The 12,408-nt window shown below is 47.0% G+C and overlaps 2 protein-coding genes across 9 annotated transcripts in view; one reads left to right on the top strand and one right to left on the bottom strand.

Annotated features, from left to right (window-relative positions):
- The window catches only part of VPS53 (VPS53 subunit of GARP complex), a 229,844-nt gene extending 226,429 nt beyond the window's left edge, over positions 1-3,415 (bottom strand). The window contains exon 1 of the mRNA XM_033921549.1: positions 3,193-3,415. The gene's annotated coding sequence lies outside the window, so the exon portion shown is untranslated. The remainder of the gene's footprint in view (positions 1-3,192) is intronic.
- Positions 3,416-4,118: 703 nt separating this feature from the next.
- The window catches only part of TLCD3A (TLC domain containing 3A), a 43,478-nt gene continuing 35,188 nt past the window's right edge, over positions 4,119-12,408 (top strand). For 3 of the 8 annotated variants that reach the window (XR_004537118.1, XR_004537117.1, XM_033922262.1), the window contains exons 1-2: positions 4,172-4,452; positions 4,643-4,712. Coding sequence is in view for 5 of the 8 variants with exons in the window: in XM_033922262.1 (XP_033778153.1) it covers positions 4,331-4,452; positions 4,643-4,712 (192 nt within the window). In the remaining 3 variants the exon portion in view is untranslated. The other 5 variants (XM_033922261.1, XM_033922260.1, XR_004537119.1 and 2 more) reach the window with 4 other exon arrangements.

The raw sequence follows: 12,408 nt of genomic DNA, 5'->3' as shown, positions 1-12,408 counted from the left end.
CCCGTGGTTCCACAGCTTCTTAAGCAGCCTTTCATGTGGCACCTTGTCGAAAGCCTTTTGAAAATCGAGGTAAATGATGTCTATGGGTTCCCCATTGTCCACCCGACTGCTTATTCCCTCAAAGAAGTACAGAAGGTTCGTTAGGCACGACCTTCCCTTACAGAATCCGTGCTGGCTTGTTCTCAATAGGTCATTCTTCTCGATGTGCTCGCAAATGCCGTCCTTGATCATAGCTTCCACCATCTTCCCTATAATTGAAGTCAGGCTCACCGGCCTGTAGTTCCCGGGGTCACCCCTCGATCCCTTCTTGAAGATAGGTGTGACATTCGCCAATTTCCAGTCCTCTGGTACCTCACCAGTTTTCAAGGATAGGTTGCAAACATGCTGGATTGTGCCCGCTATTTCTTGTCTTAGTTCCTTCAGAACCCTTGGGTGGATCCCGTCTGGGCCCGGTGATTTGCCGCATTTTAGCCTGTCTATCTGTTTGAGGACATCTTCCTTACTTACCTCTATGTGATCCAATTTTTCAGCCTGTTCCCCACTCATGAGCTCCTCTGAGTCCGGTATATTAGATGTGTCTTCGCTCGTGAAAACCGACGAGAAGAACGTGTTCAACCTCTCGGCTACCTCTGTATCCTCCTTAATCACTCCCTTCCTATCCCCATCGTCCAACGGCCCCACCTCCTCTCTCGCTGGTCGCTTTCCCTTTACGTAACTGAAGAATGCCTTGAAGTTTTTCGCCTCTCTGGCCAGCCCCTCTTCGTATTCTCCCTTTGCTTTTCTAACCTCCCGGTGACATTCCTTTTGGCATTTCCTGTGTGTCTGGTGATTTTCCTCCGTTGGGTCCTTTTTCCATCTCCGGAAGGATACCTTTTTGTCCTTTATCGCCTTCTTTGCTTCTGTTGACATCCAAACCGGGTCCTTTGATCGCTTGTTCTTGCAGCCTTTCCTGAAAATGGGGACGTACATTTTCTGTGCTTCCTGCAGGGTGTCCCTGAATAGGGTCCAGGCGCTTCCCACAGTCTCCATCATAAAGATGTTTCTGAGCTTCCTCCCCACCATTTCCCTCATGGCAACATAGTTCCCTTTTTTGAAATTCAGCGCAGTTGTTGCGGTCCTCCTTACTATGGGTGTCTCTCTTTCTAATGTGAATCTGATCGTGTTGTGATCACTATTTCCTAGTGGTCCTCCCACTTCTATCCCTCTAGCAGGCCCCCCTAATCCGTTTAGGATGAGGTCAAGAGTAGTACCCCCTCGCGTCGGTTCTTTGACTAGTTGCTCCATGAAGCAGTCCTTCACAGTTTCTACAAATCCTGTCTCCCTAGTGCAGTTGGAGTGACCCGTACTCCAGTCTATTCCCGGGTAGTTGAAGTCCCCCATCACTGTTACACTTCCAGTCCTGCATTCCTGTCTCAATTCTGCTTCCAAGTCGTGTCCGACTCCTTCTGGTGCACCAGGTGGTCGATAGTACAGCCCCAGTTTTATGCCCGCACCCTTGTTTCCGGGTAATTTGATCCATAGTGATTCCAGCCCCTCTGCCTTTGTTGCCATATCCATCCCGACCGAGTGGATAGAGTCCTTTATGTACTTTGGGAATTGAGAGATGTCCTTGCAGAGCCCCCTTGGACTGGAAAACTGCTAACGTCTCGATCACTTGATTCACATTGGCTTATTTTTAGCAGTTCCCAGACAAGCACACTATGAATCTGTATTCAGCATGTTTTTCCTTGCAAGGAAGCTATGGAATTCTTCCACCTTTGGTTCTATAAGAACAAGTGTTTTAAAAAAAATTCAGAACTATGTTAGAAAGACATTACTTTCAAGGTTTTATTAAAATTTGATTTAATCGCTTCTCTAATTTCTAAGTGAGTTTACAATATAAAAAAAGGAGAGCATGAACATAATAAAAATGCCATTAACAATACCATTAATACGTACAAAAAGAAAACAATTACAAAGAAACATCAACCAATAATTGGCATATTAAAAAGGGATATATGAGAGAGAAAGACAGGCGGGAGACAAAAGAAAATAGGGTTAGAATTACAATTTGGATAGGAACGAAAGAAAAAATAAGGAAAAAACCCCCAAAGCACTTTAGTCTTTGGTGTGCAGCATGTGGGTGCGGAATGTCTCAGAGTTATCAACGATGAAAAAAAACCCCAAAACTGTGGATACAGATGTTCTGGAGATAATTTATTATACACTGACATATGAAAAAAGTACAATGATAAAAAATACAGTGGTACAAATCCAACCGGACCCTACACAGTCCGTGTTTCGGCAAACACGCCTTCCTTCGGGGTCCTAAAAGGAAGAGGTAATAATGATAAAGAGAAAGATGAAAAGATAAGAAGTGACTGTGATGCCAATCTGGAGCATGCATATTAGTGTCTATACTCCACTGCAGGATAAAACGAGTGAGCCAAGTGTGATCATGCTATATAGAGAGGCTTGAAACATCGACAAGAAACATAAGAGGATAAAAATTGTGCCAAAAAAAAAAAAGCCGAAAAGAAAAAGTGCCGTATTAGAGTTTAAGATTAAGCACTAAAATTTGTAAAGTGCCTGAGAGAAGCCATAAGAATGTTAATAGGATAAAGCAACCATAGTGCATATCTGATTTTGAAAACATGAAGAGGTATGTGGCACAATGTAATAGTGAAAAGACATTATACATACCAATTGTTTGCAAACTCGCTTATAAAGAATTGGACTGAAAACAGTCTATTGTCTTTAAACTATATAAAAAGGACATCATATTCAGATATGAAAAAGCCATAATAAGACATAAACACATAGAATAATACAGTTAAAATAACAGAATAAAATGACTTACTTCTAAGACAGCAGGACAATCAAAACTATCAAATTACTAGACAAATCATTTCGTTAAAAGACATATACTATAATATTATATAATGAAAATTAATGTTTTCAAATGTTATCAGAGTTATCAACAGAATGCATACAAACAGACTGACAGATAACGTATGAGAATGTTTTAATGTCTTCTGTACAGTTCCTTTCGACTTACTTTTGGATTTTATGACTGCACAGCCGCTTTGGTCCGTGCATTGGTTTTCAGGCAGGATATTAAAAAATGAACAAACATAAACATAGTTGCAGCCAGTGAAATTAACAAAGTAAACTCTAGCCTTCTAATCCTCCTATAGGGTGGTGTCTTCCTACCTGTGTGCTTTAGGTCCATGAAAACAAAGCTCAGAAGTTGCAAAGTCTCGCTGATCAGAGCCCGCCTTTCCTGCCCTTCAGAGGGGGATCAGGGTAAAATGAAGATCCCACAGATCTTACTCCCTTCCCTCTTCAAAGCATTGCAGCTGCTCCCCAGTAATTGGAACGGGGATCAGCCCCCCTCCCGCCGCCCTTTCAAAAAAGATGGGGCTACCACTACCCCATAGAAGTTAGCGTTTCTTGGATGCAGTGGAGGGATTTTCTCAGTTGGGGGTGCTCAAGCCCCCACATCCATACGCAGGAATCTCAAAGTCCCTCCTGGAGGGCCGGAATCCAGTCGGGTTTTCAGGATTTCCCCAATGAATATGCACGAGATCTATTAGCATACAATGAAAACAGGGCATGAAATAGATCTCATGCATATTCATGGTGAAATCCTGAAAACCCGACTGGATTCTGGCCCTCGAGGAGGGACTTTGAGACCCCTGGTTCCCTAACCCTGTCTTAGAGCAGTGGTTCCCAACCCTGTCCTGGAGGAACATCAGGCCAATTGGGTTTTCAGGCTAGCCCTAATGAATATGCATGAAGCAAATTTGCATGCCTATCACTTCCATCATATGCAAATCTCTCTCATGCATATTCATTAGGGCTAGCCTGAAAACCCGATTGGCCTGGTGTTCCTCCAGGACAAGGTTGGGAATCACTGTCTTAGAGGACCACCTGGTCAATCGGGTTTTTGGGATAACCCTAATGAATATGCATGAGAGAGATTTGCATGTAATGGAGGTGATAGGCATGCAAATCTGCTCCATGCATATTCATTAGGGCTATCCCAAAAACCCGACTGGCCTGAAGGTCCTCCAGGACAGGGTTTATAGACTAAGGAAGGGGGGGGAGGCAGTCCTCTTCCGCTCGCGCATCTGCACCCGCGCGGGGCTGCGATGATCCTCCCCTCCTCGCATCTGTGTGAGGGGTGGGGAATCCTCATTGGCAACTTTCACATTGCAGCTGGGGGGGGGGTTGTACTCCGGATCCGCTCTCCTCCTCCTCTTCCTACCAGGCAGAGGCGGGCGCGGCTGCGCACGAGCTTCGTCCGTCCGAGCGCCGCGGTGTCGTTTCGGCCGCAGCTAGCGGGAGGATGCTGCACGTCCTGGGGCTCGGCGCCCTATTCTTCCCGGGGCTCTTCCTGCTGGCCCGAAGATGTGCTCGCAGGGCGCTGCCCGGCTGGACAATGGCGGACCGCTCCCTGGTCGGCACCCGGTAACCGCGCTTGGGCTTCGGGGAGGAAGCTGCGGCCAGTGGGGCAGGGGTGCCGAGGGGGTCCGTGGGCGGGCCACTTGCCCCGCTTCTGTCCCAGCATCTCCTGCATGCACCCATCCCCCCCCCCCAACCTGTCACCATCAGATGGAAAACTTTTGGTGCCATTGCATTCTTTTCTTTTGCATTCCAGGTTCGTATCTTCTGTTCAGGCTGTGCTGGCTACTGTTTCCGGGCTGATAATAGTCTCCTCTTGCAGAGACGTAAGGAACGATAGGTAATAAGTAAGACCTAGAGACAATAGTTTTTATGAACATTTTTGGAAAGTATTCACTAAACAGGGGCATTAAGGGCGGTAGTACATTAATTTAATCAAAACCCTACTATTCAAAAAATTCATCTAGATGTCCTAACCCCCCCCTTCCATTCCCCCATGCTATTCTCTCCTCTCCCTCTCCCTACCTGTAAGAGCCCCCCAAAACTCAACAATGTAACCAGCATCCACTCTGCAACCTTCTCTATATTTCCAGCTCATTCTGACGGCTCCCCTCTTTTTTCCACTTTGTAACCTCACCTCAAAATTGAATTAGCTATCAGCGCCATTAATTGTAATCTTCCTGGAAATGTCCAGTTATCTTTTGATGTAATCCGCTTAAAACTGCAAGGTACAGGCGGAATAGAAGTCAGTAATGTAATGTGGCTTCTTATAGATTGCTAAATCTCCTAAGTATTACCCTTTTTTTTTCCATGATTTCTATACTCAAAATGATTTTTATAAAGGAGGGGACTTGGATTTTTAGCAAATCAGCATAAATTGGGCTCAGCTTGGGCGCTTTCAGGGAAGCAGCTGTGTTGTGTAGCCACACTTCCTTCACTGTAGATTTATTGTAGCATTATATAGAGCACTAGTGTTTAAGCCCGTTACATTAACGGGTGCTAGAAAGTAGCCCCCTTTCCCTCTCCCCCTCCAGTTCCTCCCTAACTGTCTCTCCGTGGCCCCCCTTCTGTCTTCCCCCTAAGCAAAATGATCTGCCTCCCAGCACACCCCTTCCCCCGAAGCAGCCCCCTTTCCCTCTACCCCTCCAATTCCTCCCTGACAGTGTCTCCGTGGCCCCCTTCTGTCTCCCCTCCCAAGCAAACCTGTCTGCCTCCCAGCACACCCCTCCCCCAAAGCAGACCCCTTTCCCTCTACCCCTCCAATTCCTCCCTGACAGTGTTTCCGTGGCCCCCCTTCTGTCTCCCCTCCCAAGCAAAGCTGTCTGCCTCCCAGCACACCCCTCCCCCAAAGCAGACCCCTTTCCATCTACCCCTCCAATTCCTCCCTGACTGTCTCTCCATGGCCCCCCATTTTGTCTCCCCCCCAAGCAAAGCTATCTACCTCCCAGCACACCCCTCCCCCAAAGCAGACCCCTTTCCCTCTACCTCTCCAATTCCTCCCTGACTGTCTCTCCGTGGCCCCCCATTTTGTCTCCCCCCCAAGTAAAGCTATCTACCTCCCAGCACACCCATCCCACAAAGCAGACCCCTTTCCCCCTCCAGTTCCTCCCTGACTGTCTCTCCTTGGCCCCCCTTCTGTCTCCCCCCCCAAGCAAAGCTGTCTGCCTCCAAGCACACCCCTCTCTCAAAAGCAGGCCCCTTTCCCTCTCCCGCTCCAGTTCCTCCCTGTCTCTCCGTGGCCCCCCTTCTGTCTTCCCCCCTAAGCAAAACGATCTGCCTCCCAGCACACCCCTCCCCCCGAAGCAGCCCCCTTTCCCCTCCTGTGAGAATGTTTACCTGCATAGGCCACCTGCAGCATCCTCCAGCCGTTCCTCTGAGCTGAAACTCCTTCACTCGCCTTCCGCCTACACTTTTTTGAAGATGCGCGCCATCCCCGCGGTCTGGCCAGTTCCCCTAGTCCCTTGCCGCCGCCGCTGCCACCCCCTTCCCTTCCCGCGGTCGACAAACCTTTTGGCTCCAGCAGCGGCCACAGCACTGTAAACATGCTGCTTCGTGGCCTCTACTGCCCCGATTTGCATTGCCGCGTCTCTGATGATGTCATCAGGGACACGGAAGAGCAAATCAAGGCAGTAGAGGCTGCGAAGCAGTGTGTTTACAGTGCTGCGGCCGCTGCTGGAGCCAAGAGGTATGTCGACCGCGGGAAGGGAAGGGGTGGCGGCGGCAAGGGACTAAGGGAGCTGGCCAAACCGTGAGAAGGGAAAATCGGGTGAGAGGCTCAACGGGGATTGGGAGGGGGAGGGGCGAAGACGACGACAAAGACGAACTGAAAAGAACCCTAGGCGCGCATGCGCACTCCTGCAATGCCATGGACTTACATCTCACAGATCAGGGAAAACAGAAGCACGCAGTTGAGTGCGCATGCATGGCTAGCGTTTTATTATATAGGATTGCGAGTACACTTCTCCCTCCGCATTCGCTGTGATCGGGGATTAACAGAACCGCAAATACAGAAAAACCACGAATAACTTTTTCATATGTTATTCGCTGTTTTCTATTAAAAACCATTGTGAATATGGTGAAACCGTGAATAACATGGCCTATTCCTGAAGGAGAGGCAAAACACGGTGAAGAAAGTGCTGGAATCAGCAATTTCTCTATGCAAGCTGATGTAATTTGGGGGGAGGAGCCAGCAAGCTAAAACCAATGAATTATTGAAATCGCGAATGCTGAAACCGTGCACATGGAGGGAGAAGAGTACCTTTCATAAAAAGCTTACTGTCTGGGTGTTTCAGACAACCACAGACAGAACAACTTGCTTCCGATTACAGGAGGAGCTGTGGGATTTGAACCCTGGGATGTTGGGCTTTTTTATTCAGAGTGTATGAGAAGCTTGGCATTGTGACCAGTAGCACCGGTTAGGGTTATATATATATAGGCTGTGGAGAAGGCAAGAAGGAGAGGGCCAAGGAAGAGACTGCAGGCCGAGAAGAAAGGAGAGAAGGCATTCAGAAAGGGGTCAGGGGGAGAGAAAGAAAGGGCCATGGGAGAAGGACAGGTAGCAAAGCATCAGCGAAGTGGCCACAGAGGGGACATAGCAGCTGAAAAGCAGCTTGGTAGGGGAGCAAAAATGGGAGAAGCAGGACAGAAGGGAAGGCAGTTGGGAATAGGCTCTGGTAGGGAAGGTGAGAAATTTTATTTATTTATTTGTTCAATTTTCTACACTGTTCTCCCCAAGGAGCTCAGAACGGTTTACATTAATTTATTCAGGTACTCAAGCATTTTTCCTTATCTGGCCCGGTGGGGGATTAAGTGACTTGCCCAAGGTCACAAGGAGCAGTGTGAGTTTGAAACCACAACCTCAGGGTGCTGAGGCTGTGGCTTCAACCACTGCACCACCAGAGATCAATACAGGAACATAAGGGACAGAAAACCACGGAATTATTCTATATCCCTGCATGTAAATAATGTTTGTGGTAGTAAAGTACCTCTGCCTGCCACCAAACCCCCAAGTTCTAAATTAAAACTTGCATGCCTGTGGATATAAAGTGCAAAGTTTTCTGCTGGGAGAGGCTGAGAGGCTGAGAGGAAAGCTGAGCACCAGCTGTAGAACTCGCAGGTTAGCTTGTGGGAGGAGGGGGGGTGCTAGAGGGGACACCTATAAGATAGAGACCAGGTTTGTGGGGGTGGAGGGGGGGTTGAAGAGTAGGAGATTTGATTGGGAGGAGGTGGAAAGGAGGGACTGGAAGAGAAGAAGATAAAGTGGGGGGAGAAAAGAGATGGTGAAAAGTAGCTGGAAGGTGTGAGAGAGAATTATGAGGATGTGCTGGGTTGAGGAGGAGATTAGGAATTCAGCGACTGGGATGGGTCTGAGAAGAAATGAGGAAGGAGAGACCTGTGGAGAAGGGCTAGTGATGAGAGACTTATGGATCGAAGGAGTGGGGAGGTGCTTGACAGGAAAAAGAAATGGGGGAGGGAGAGAATGGAAAAGCATGATTAGTGCAGAAAGAATGAGAGCCCCTAAACTTTTAGATATTGAAAAGGGGTCCATGCCTCCAAATGAGAGGAGACTTTAGGGAATTGGGTTGGCAAGAGGTTAGAAAATATTGTCTGTCCTTTTACATGTTATACTAAGGCCTTGAAGTACTAACAGAGAAAGAGAGGCTGCAGAGGAGGGGGATGTGGAAGTGGACACTGCAACATCAATATTCAAAGTAATTTAAGAAGGCAGTGCTAGAGAATGACATGGGGACAAATTTTTCCCCATCCCCACAGGAACTCAATTTCCCCATGAATTTTGTCAGTCACTCTCCCTATCTCTGCCCCATTCCTGTAAGCTCTGCCTTAACCGCACAAGCCTCAGACACTTATGATTTTAAAGTGTTTTAGGCTTGTGCAGATGAGGATGGAGCTTGCAGGAATGGAGAAGGGACTGGAAAAGAATTTGCCGGGATGGGAAAATGAATTCCCTTGGGGATGGGGAAAACTTTGTCCCCCGTGTCATTCTCTAGGCAGTATCACTAACTATTCATTTGGGAGCTGGGCCACATAGGGATGTTATAAGGGCAGAGTTCGGGGAGGAGCCAGCAATATTCAGTTCCAGTGCCCACATAGCTAAGTGGGCATATAGGAATGCACAGGCCTAATTATATTCTCTTGGCTATGCGGATACCAGCACAGAATATTGTCTGGCAGCTACATAACTACCGGCTTGACGTGTTCAGTATCCTCCTTCCAATCCTTCCCCCCCCCCCCAAGGATCTACCCCCACCTTGTAAGCCTTACCTTTTTAGATAACTTGGTGGTCTAGCAGTACAAGGGCAGGAGCAATGCCCACTTAGAAACATGATGGCAGATGAAGGCTAAATGGCCCATCCAGTCGGCCCATCCACAGTAGCCATTATCTCTTTCTCTCTCTCTAAGAGATCCCACGTGCCTATCCCACGCCTTCTTGAATTCAGATGCAGTCTCTGTCTCTACCACCTCTTCCAGGAGACTGTTCCACGCATCTACCACCCTCTCTGTAAAAAAGTATTTCCTTAGATTACTCCAGAGCCTATCGCCTCTTAACTTCATCCTATGCCGTCTCATTCCAGAGCTTCCTCTCAAATGAAAGAGACTCGACTCATGCGCATTTACATCACATACATCATGGCTTCCCCTTCAAAATGGCTACCATGACCTCTAGCAGCTTCTCCCTATCTGGTCAAGCTTAGGTATTCAATGCTGGTGCCCACAAATGGTCGAGTATTGAATATGTGGGTCTAACTTAGCCGGCCATCACTTTATCCCCTCCTCCACCATTAAGTGTTTAAAAAAACATGATCACCATCACCAGCTGGATATTGATTGCTACTTTTCTCATCTAGCACTGTCTAGTGTCTACTATTACTGCTATTTAGCACTTCTATAGCGCTGAAAGGCATACGCAGCACTGTTCATGTGACATTTAATAGATGGTCCCTGTTCAGAAGAGCTTACAATCTAACTTGGACAGACGTGGCATATCGGGTTGGAGATGTAGAATGCAAGGTGAGAGCAATTGAAAGCAGCCTCGAAGAGGTGGGCTTTTTAACTTGGACTTGAAAACTGCCAGAGACGGAGCCCGCCATAGGGATTTGGGCAGTTTGTTCCAAGCATACGGTGCAAGATAGAAGGGACAGAGTCTGGAGCTGGCAGAGGAGGAGAAGGGCACAGATAGGAGGGACTTACCAGCTGAGCAGAACACATGGAGAGGAACATAAGGGGACATGAGGAGAGAGGACGGGAGGCAAGCAAGTGAATAAATTTGTAGGTCAGTAAGAGGAGTTTGAATAGTATTGGGGAAACAGATGGGAAGCCAGTGAAGTGCCTTTAGGAGAGGTGTAATGTGAGTATAACGGCTCTCACGGAATATGAGTCATGCAGCTGAATTCTGCTATCTCACTTAACCCCCCCCCCCCCTTTTTTTTAATTTTTTTATGAAGCCGCATTAGGCTTTTTTTTAATTTTTTTATTGCCAGCTCATAGAATTCCTATGAGCGTCGGAGCAAATACTGCTGTAGCTGGCGATTTAAAAAAAAAAAAAAAGCCTAAAGCGGCTTCGTAAAAGGGAGGGTAGTTCTATTGTCTGCAAACGCATCATCCTGTTTTCCCTCCCCAGCTCCTTTTATTTTACAACTCTCTCTAGCTTTGAAAGCAGACACCATAGTTGTAACGGAATCTATAATGTGCTTCGATATCCCGACATTCATCCTTGGCTTATTTTGCACTGACCCTAGAAAAGGAGCAGCGTTTCCCTACCCAGCTGACGCAGTTAGGCCGGTTGCAAGGAATTTTGTTTCTTTTTCTCATATAGACTAAAAGTTGTAGTTACCACTGTACTTGATTGCTCTGGAAGCTGGTTGTGAAAGTTGCAGCTGAATTCAAATGCCAGGAACTGGGACATTCTCTTTAGAGAATGACACGGTGCAAAATTCATCACCGTTCCCGTCCCCGCGGATAACCACGGGAAACCATTTTCATGTCTTTCTTTAAGGAGAGAGGGAAGAATCAGAGTATAATTGGGCACAACCACTGACCCGCAAGCTTTGCTTTGAAGAAGCCGATATGGTTCTTCAACCTAGTGGCTGAGAAAATAAAGGCGAAAGAGTTGGCGTTCATGAAATATAAAAAAACCCAAGAAGAGGAGAGCAGAAAGGGTGAAACTGAAAGAAGCCAAGAGAGAGATACGTTTGGCGAAGGCACAGGCGGAAGAACAAATGGCTAAAAATGTAAAAAAGGGAGATAAAAATTTTTTCAGATATATTAGTGAAAGGAGGAAGATAAAAAATGGAATTGCTAGGCTAAAAGATGCTGGGAACAAATATGTGGAGAGTGATGAGGAGAAAGCAAATGTGCTAAACAAATACTTCTGTTCTGTGTTCACAGAAGAAAATCCTGGAGAAGGACCGAGATTGTCTGGCAAAGTTACACGAGAAAATGGAGTAGATTCTGCGCCGTTCACGGAGGAGGGTGTTTATGAGCAACTTGAAAAACTGAAGGTGGACAAAGCGATGGGACCAGACGGGATCCATCCCAGGATACTAAGGGAGCTCAGAGAGGTTCTGGCGAGTCCTATTAAAGACTTGTTCAACAAATCTCTGGAGACGGGAGTGATTCCTGGGGATTGGAGGAGAGCGGATGTGGTCCCTATTCATAAAAGTGGTCACAGGGATGAAGCAGGAAACTACAGGCCGGTGAGCCTCACTTCAGTTGTTGGAAAAATAATGGAAGTGTTGCTGAAAGAAAGGATAGTGTATTTCCTTGAATCTAATGGGTTACAGGATCCGAGGCAACATGGCTTTACAAAAGGTAAATCGTGCCAAACGAACCTGATTGAATTTTTTGATTGGGTAACCAGAGAGCTGGATCGAGGATATATGCTAGATGTAATTTACTTGGATTTCAGCAAAGCCTTTGATACAGTTCCTCAAAGGAGGCTGTTGAACAAACTTGAAGGGCTGAAGTTAGGACCCAAAGTGGTGAACTGGGTCAGAAACTGGCTGTTGGACAGACGCCAGAGGGTGGTGATTAATGGAAGTCGCTCGAAGGAAGGAAAGGTGACTAGTGGAGTCCCTCAGGGTTCGGTGCTGGGGGCCAATCCTGTTCAATATGTATGTAAGTGACATTGCTGAAGGGTTAGAAGGAAAAGTGTGCCTTTTTGCAGATGATACCAAGATTTGTAACAGAGTAGACACCGAAGAGGGAGTGGAGAATATGAAAAAGGATCTACAAAAGTTAGAGGAATGGTCTAATGCCTGGCAACTAAAATTCAATGCAAAGAAATGCAGAGTAATGCATTTGGGGATTAATAATAGGAAGGAACCGTATATGCTGGGAGGAGAGAAGCTGATATGCACGGACGGGGAGAGGGACCTTGGGGTGATAGTGTCCGAAGATCTAAAGGCGAAAAAACAGTGTGACAAGGCAGTGGCTGCTGCCAGAAGGATTCTGGGCTGTATAAAGAGAGGCGTAGTCAGTAGAAGGAAGAAGGTGTTGATGCCC

Source organism: Geotrypetes seraphini, chromosome 15 (genome assembly GCF_902459505.1).
Source record: "Geotrypetes seraphini chromosome 15, aGeoSer1.1, whole genome shotgun sequence".
In the NCBI taxonomy this organism is placed as follows: domain Eukaryota; kingdom Metazoa; phylum Chordata; class Amphibia; order Gymnophiona; family Dermophiidae; genus Geotrypetes; species Geotrypetes seraphini.
Note: the sequence above shows the minus strand (reverse complement) of the source record. Positions and strands in the feature narration are given on the sequence as shown.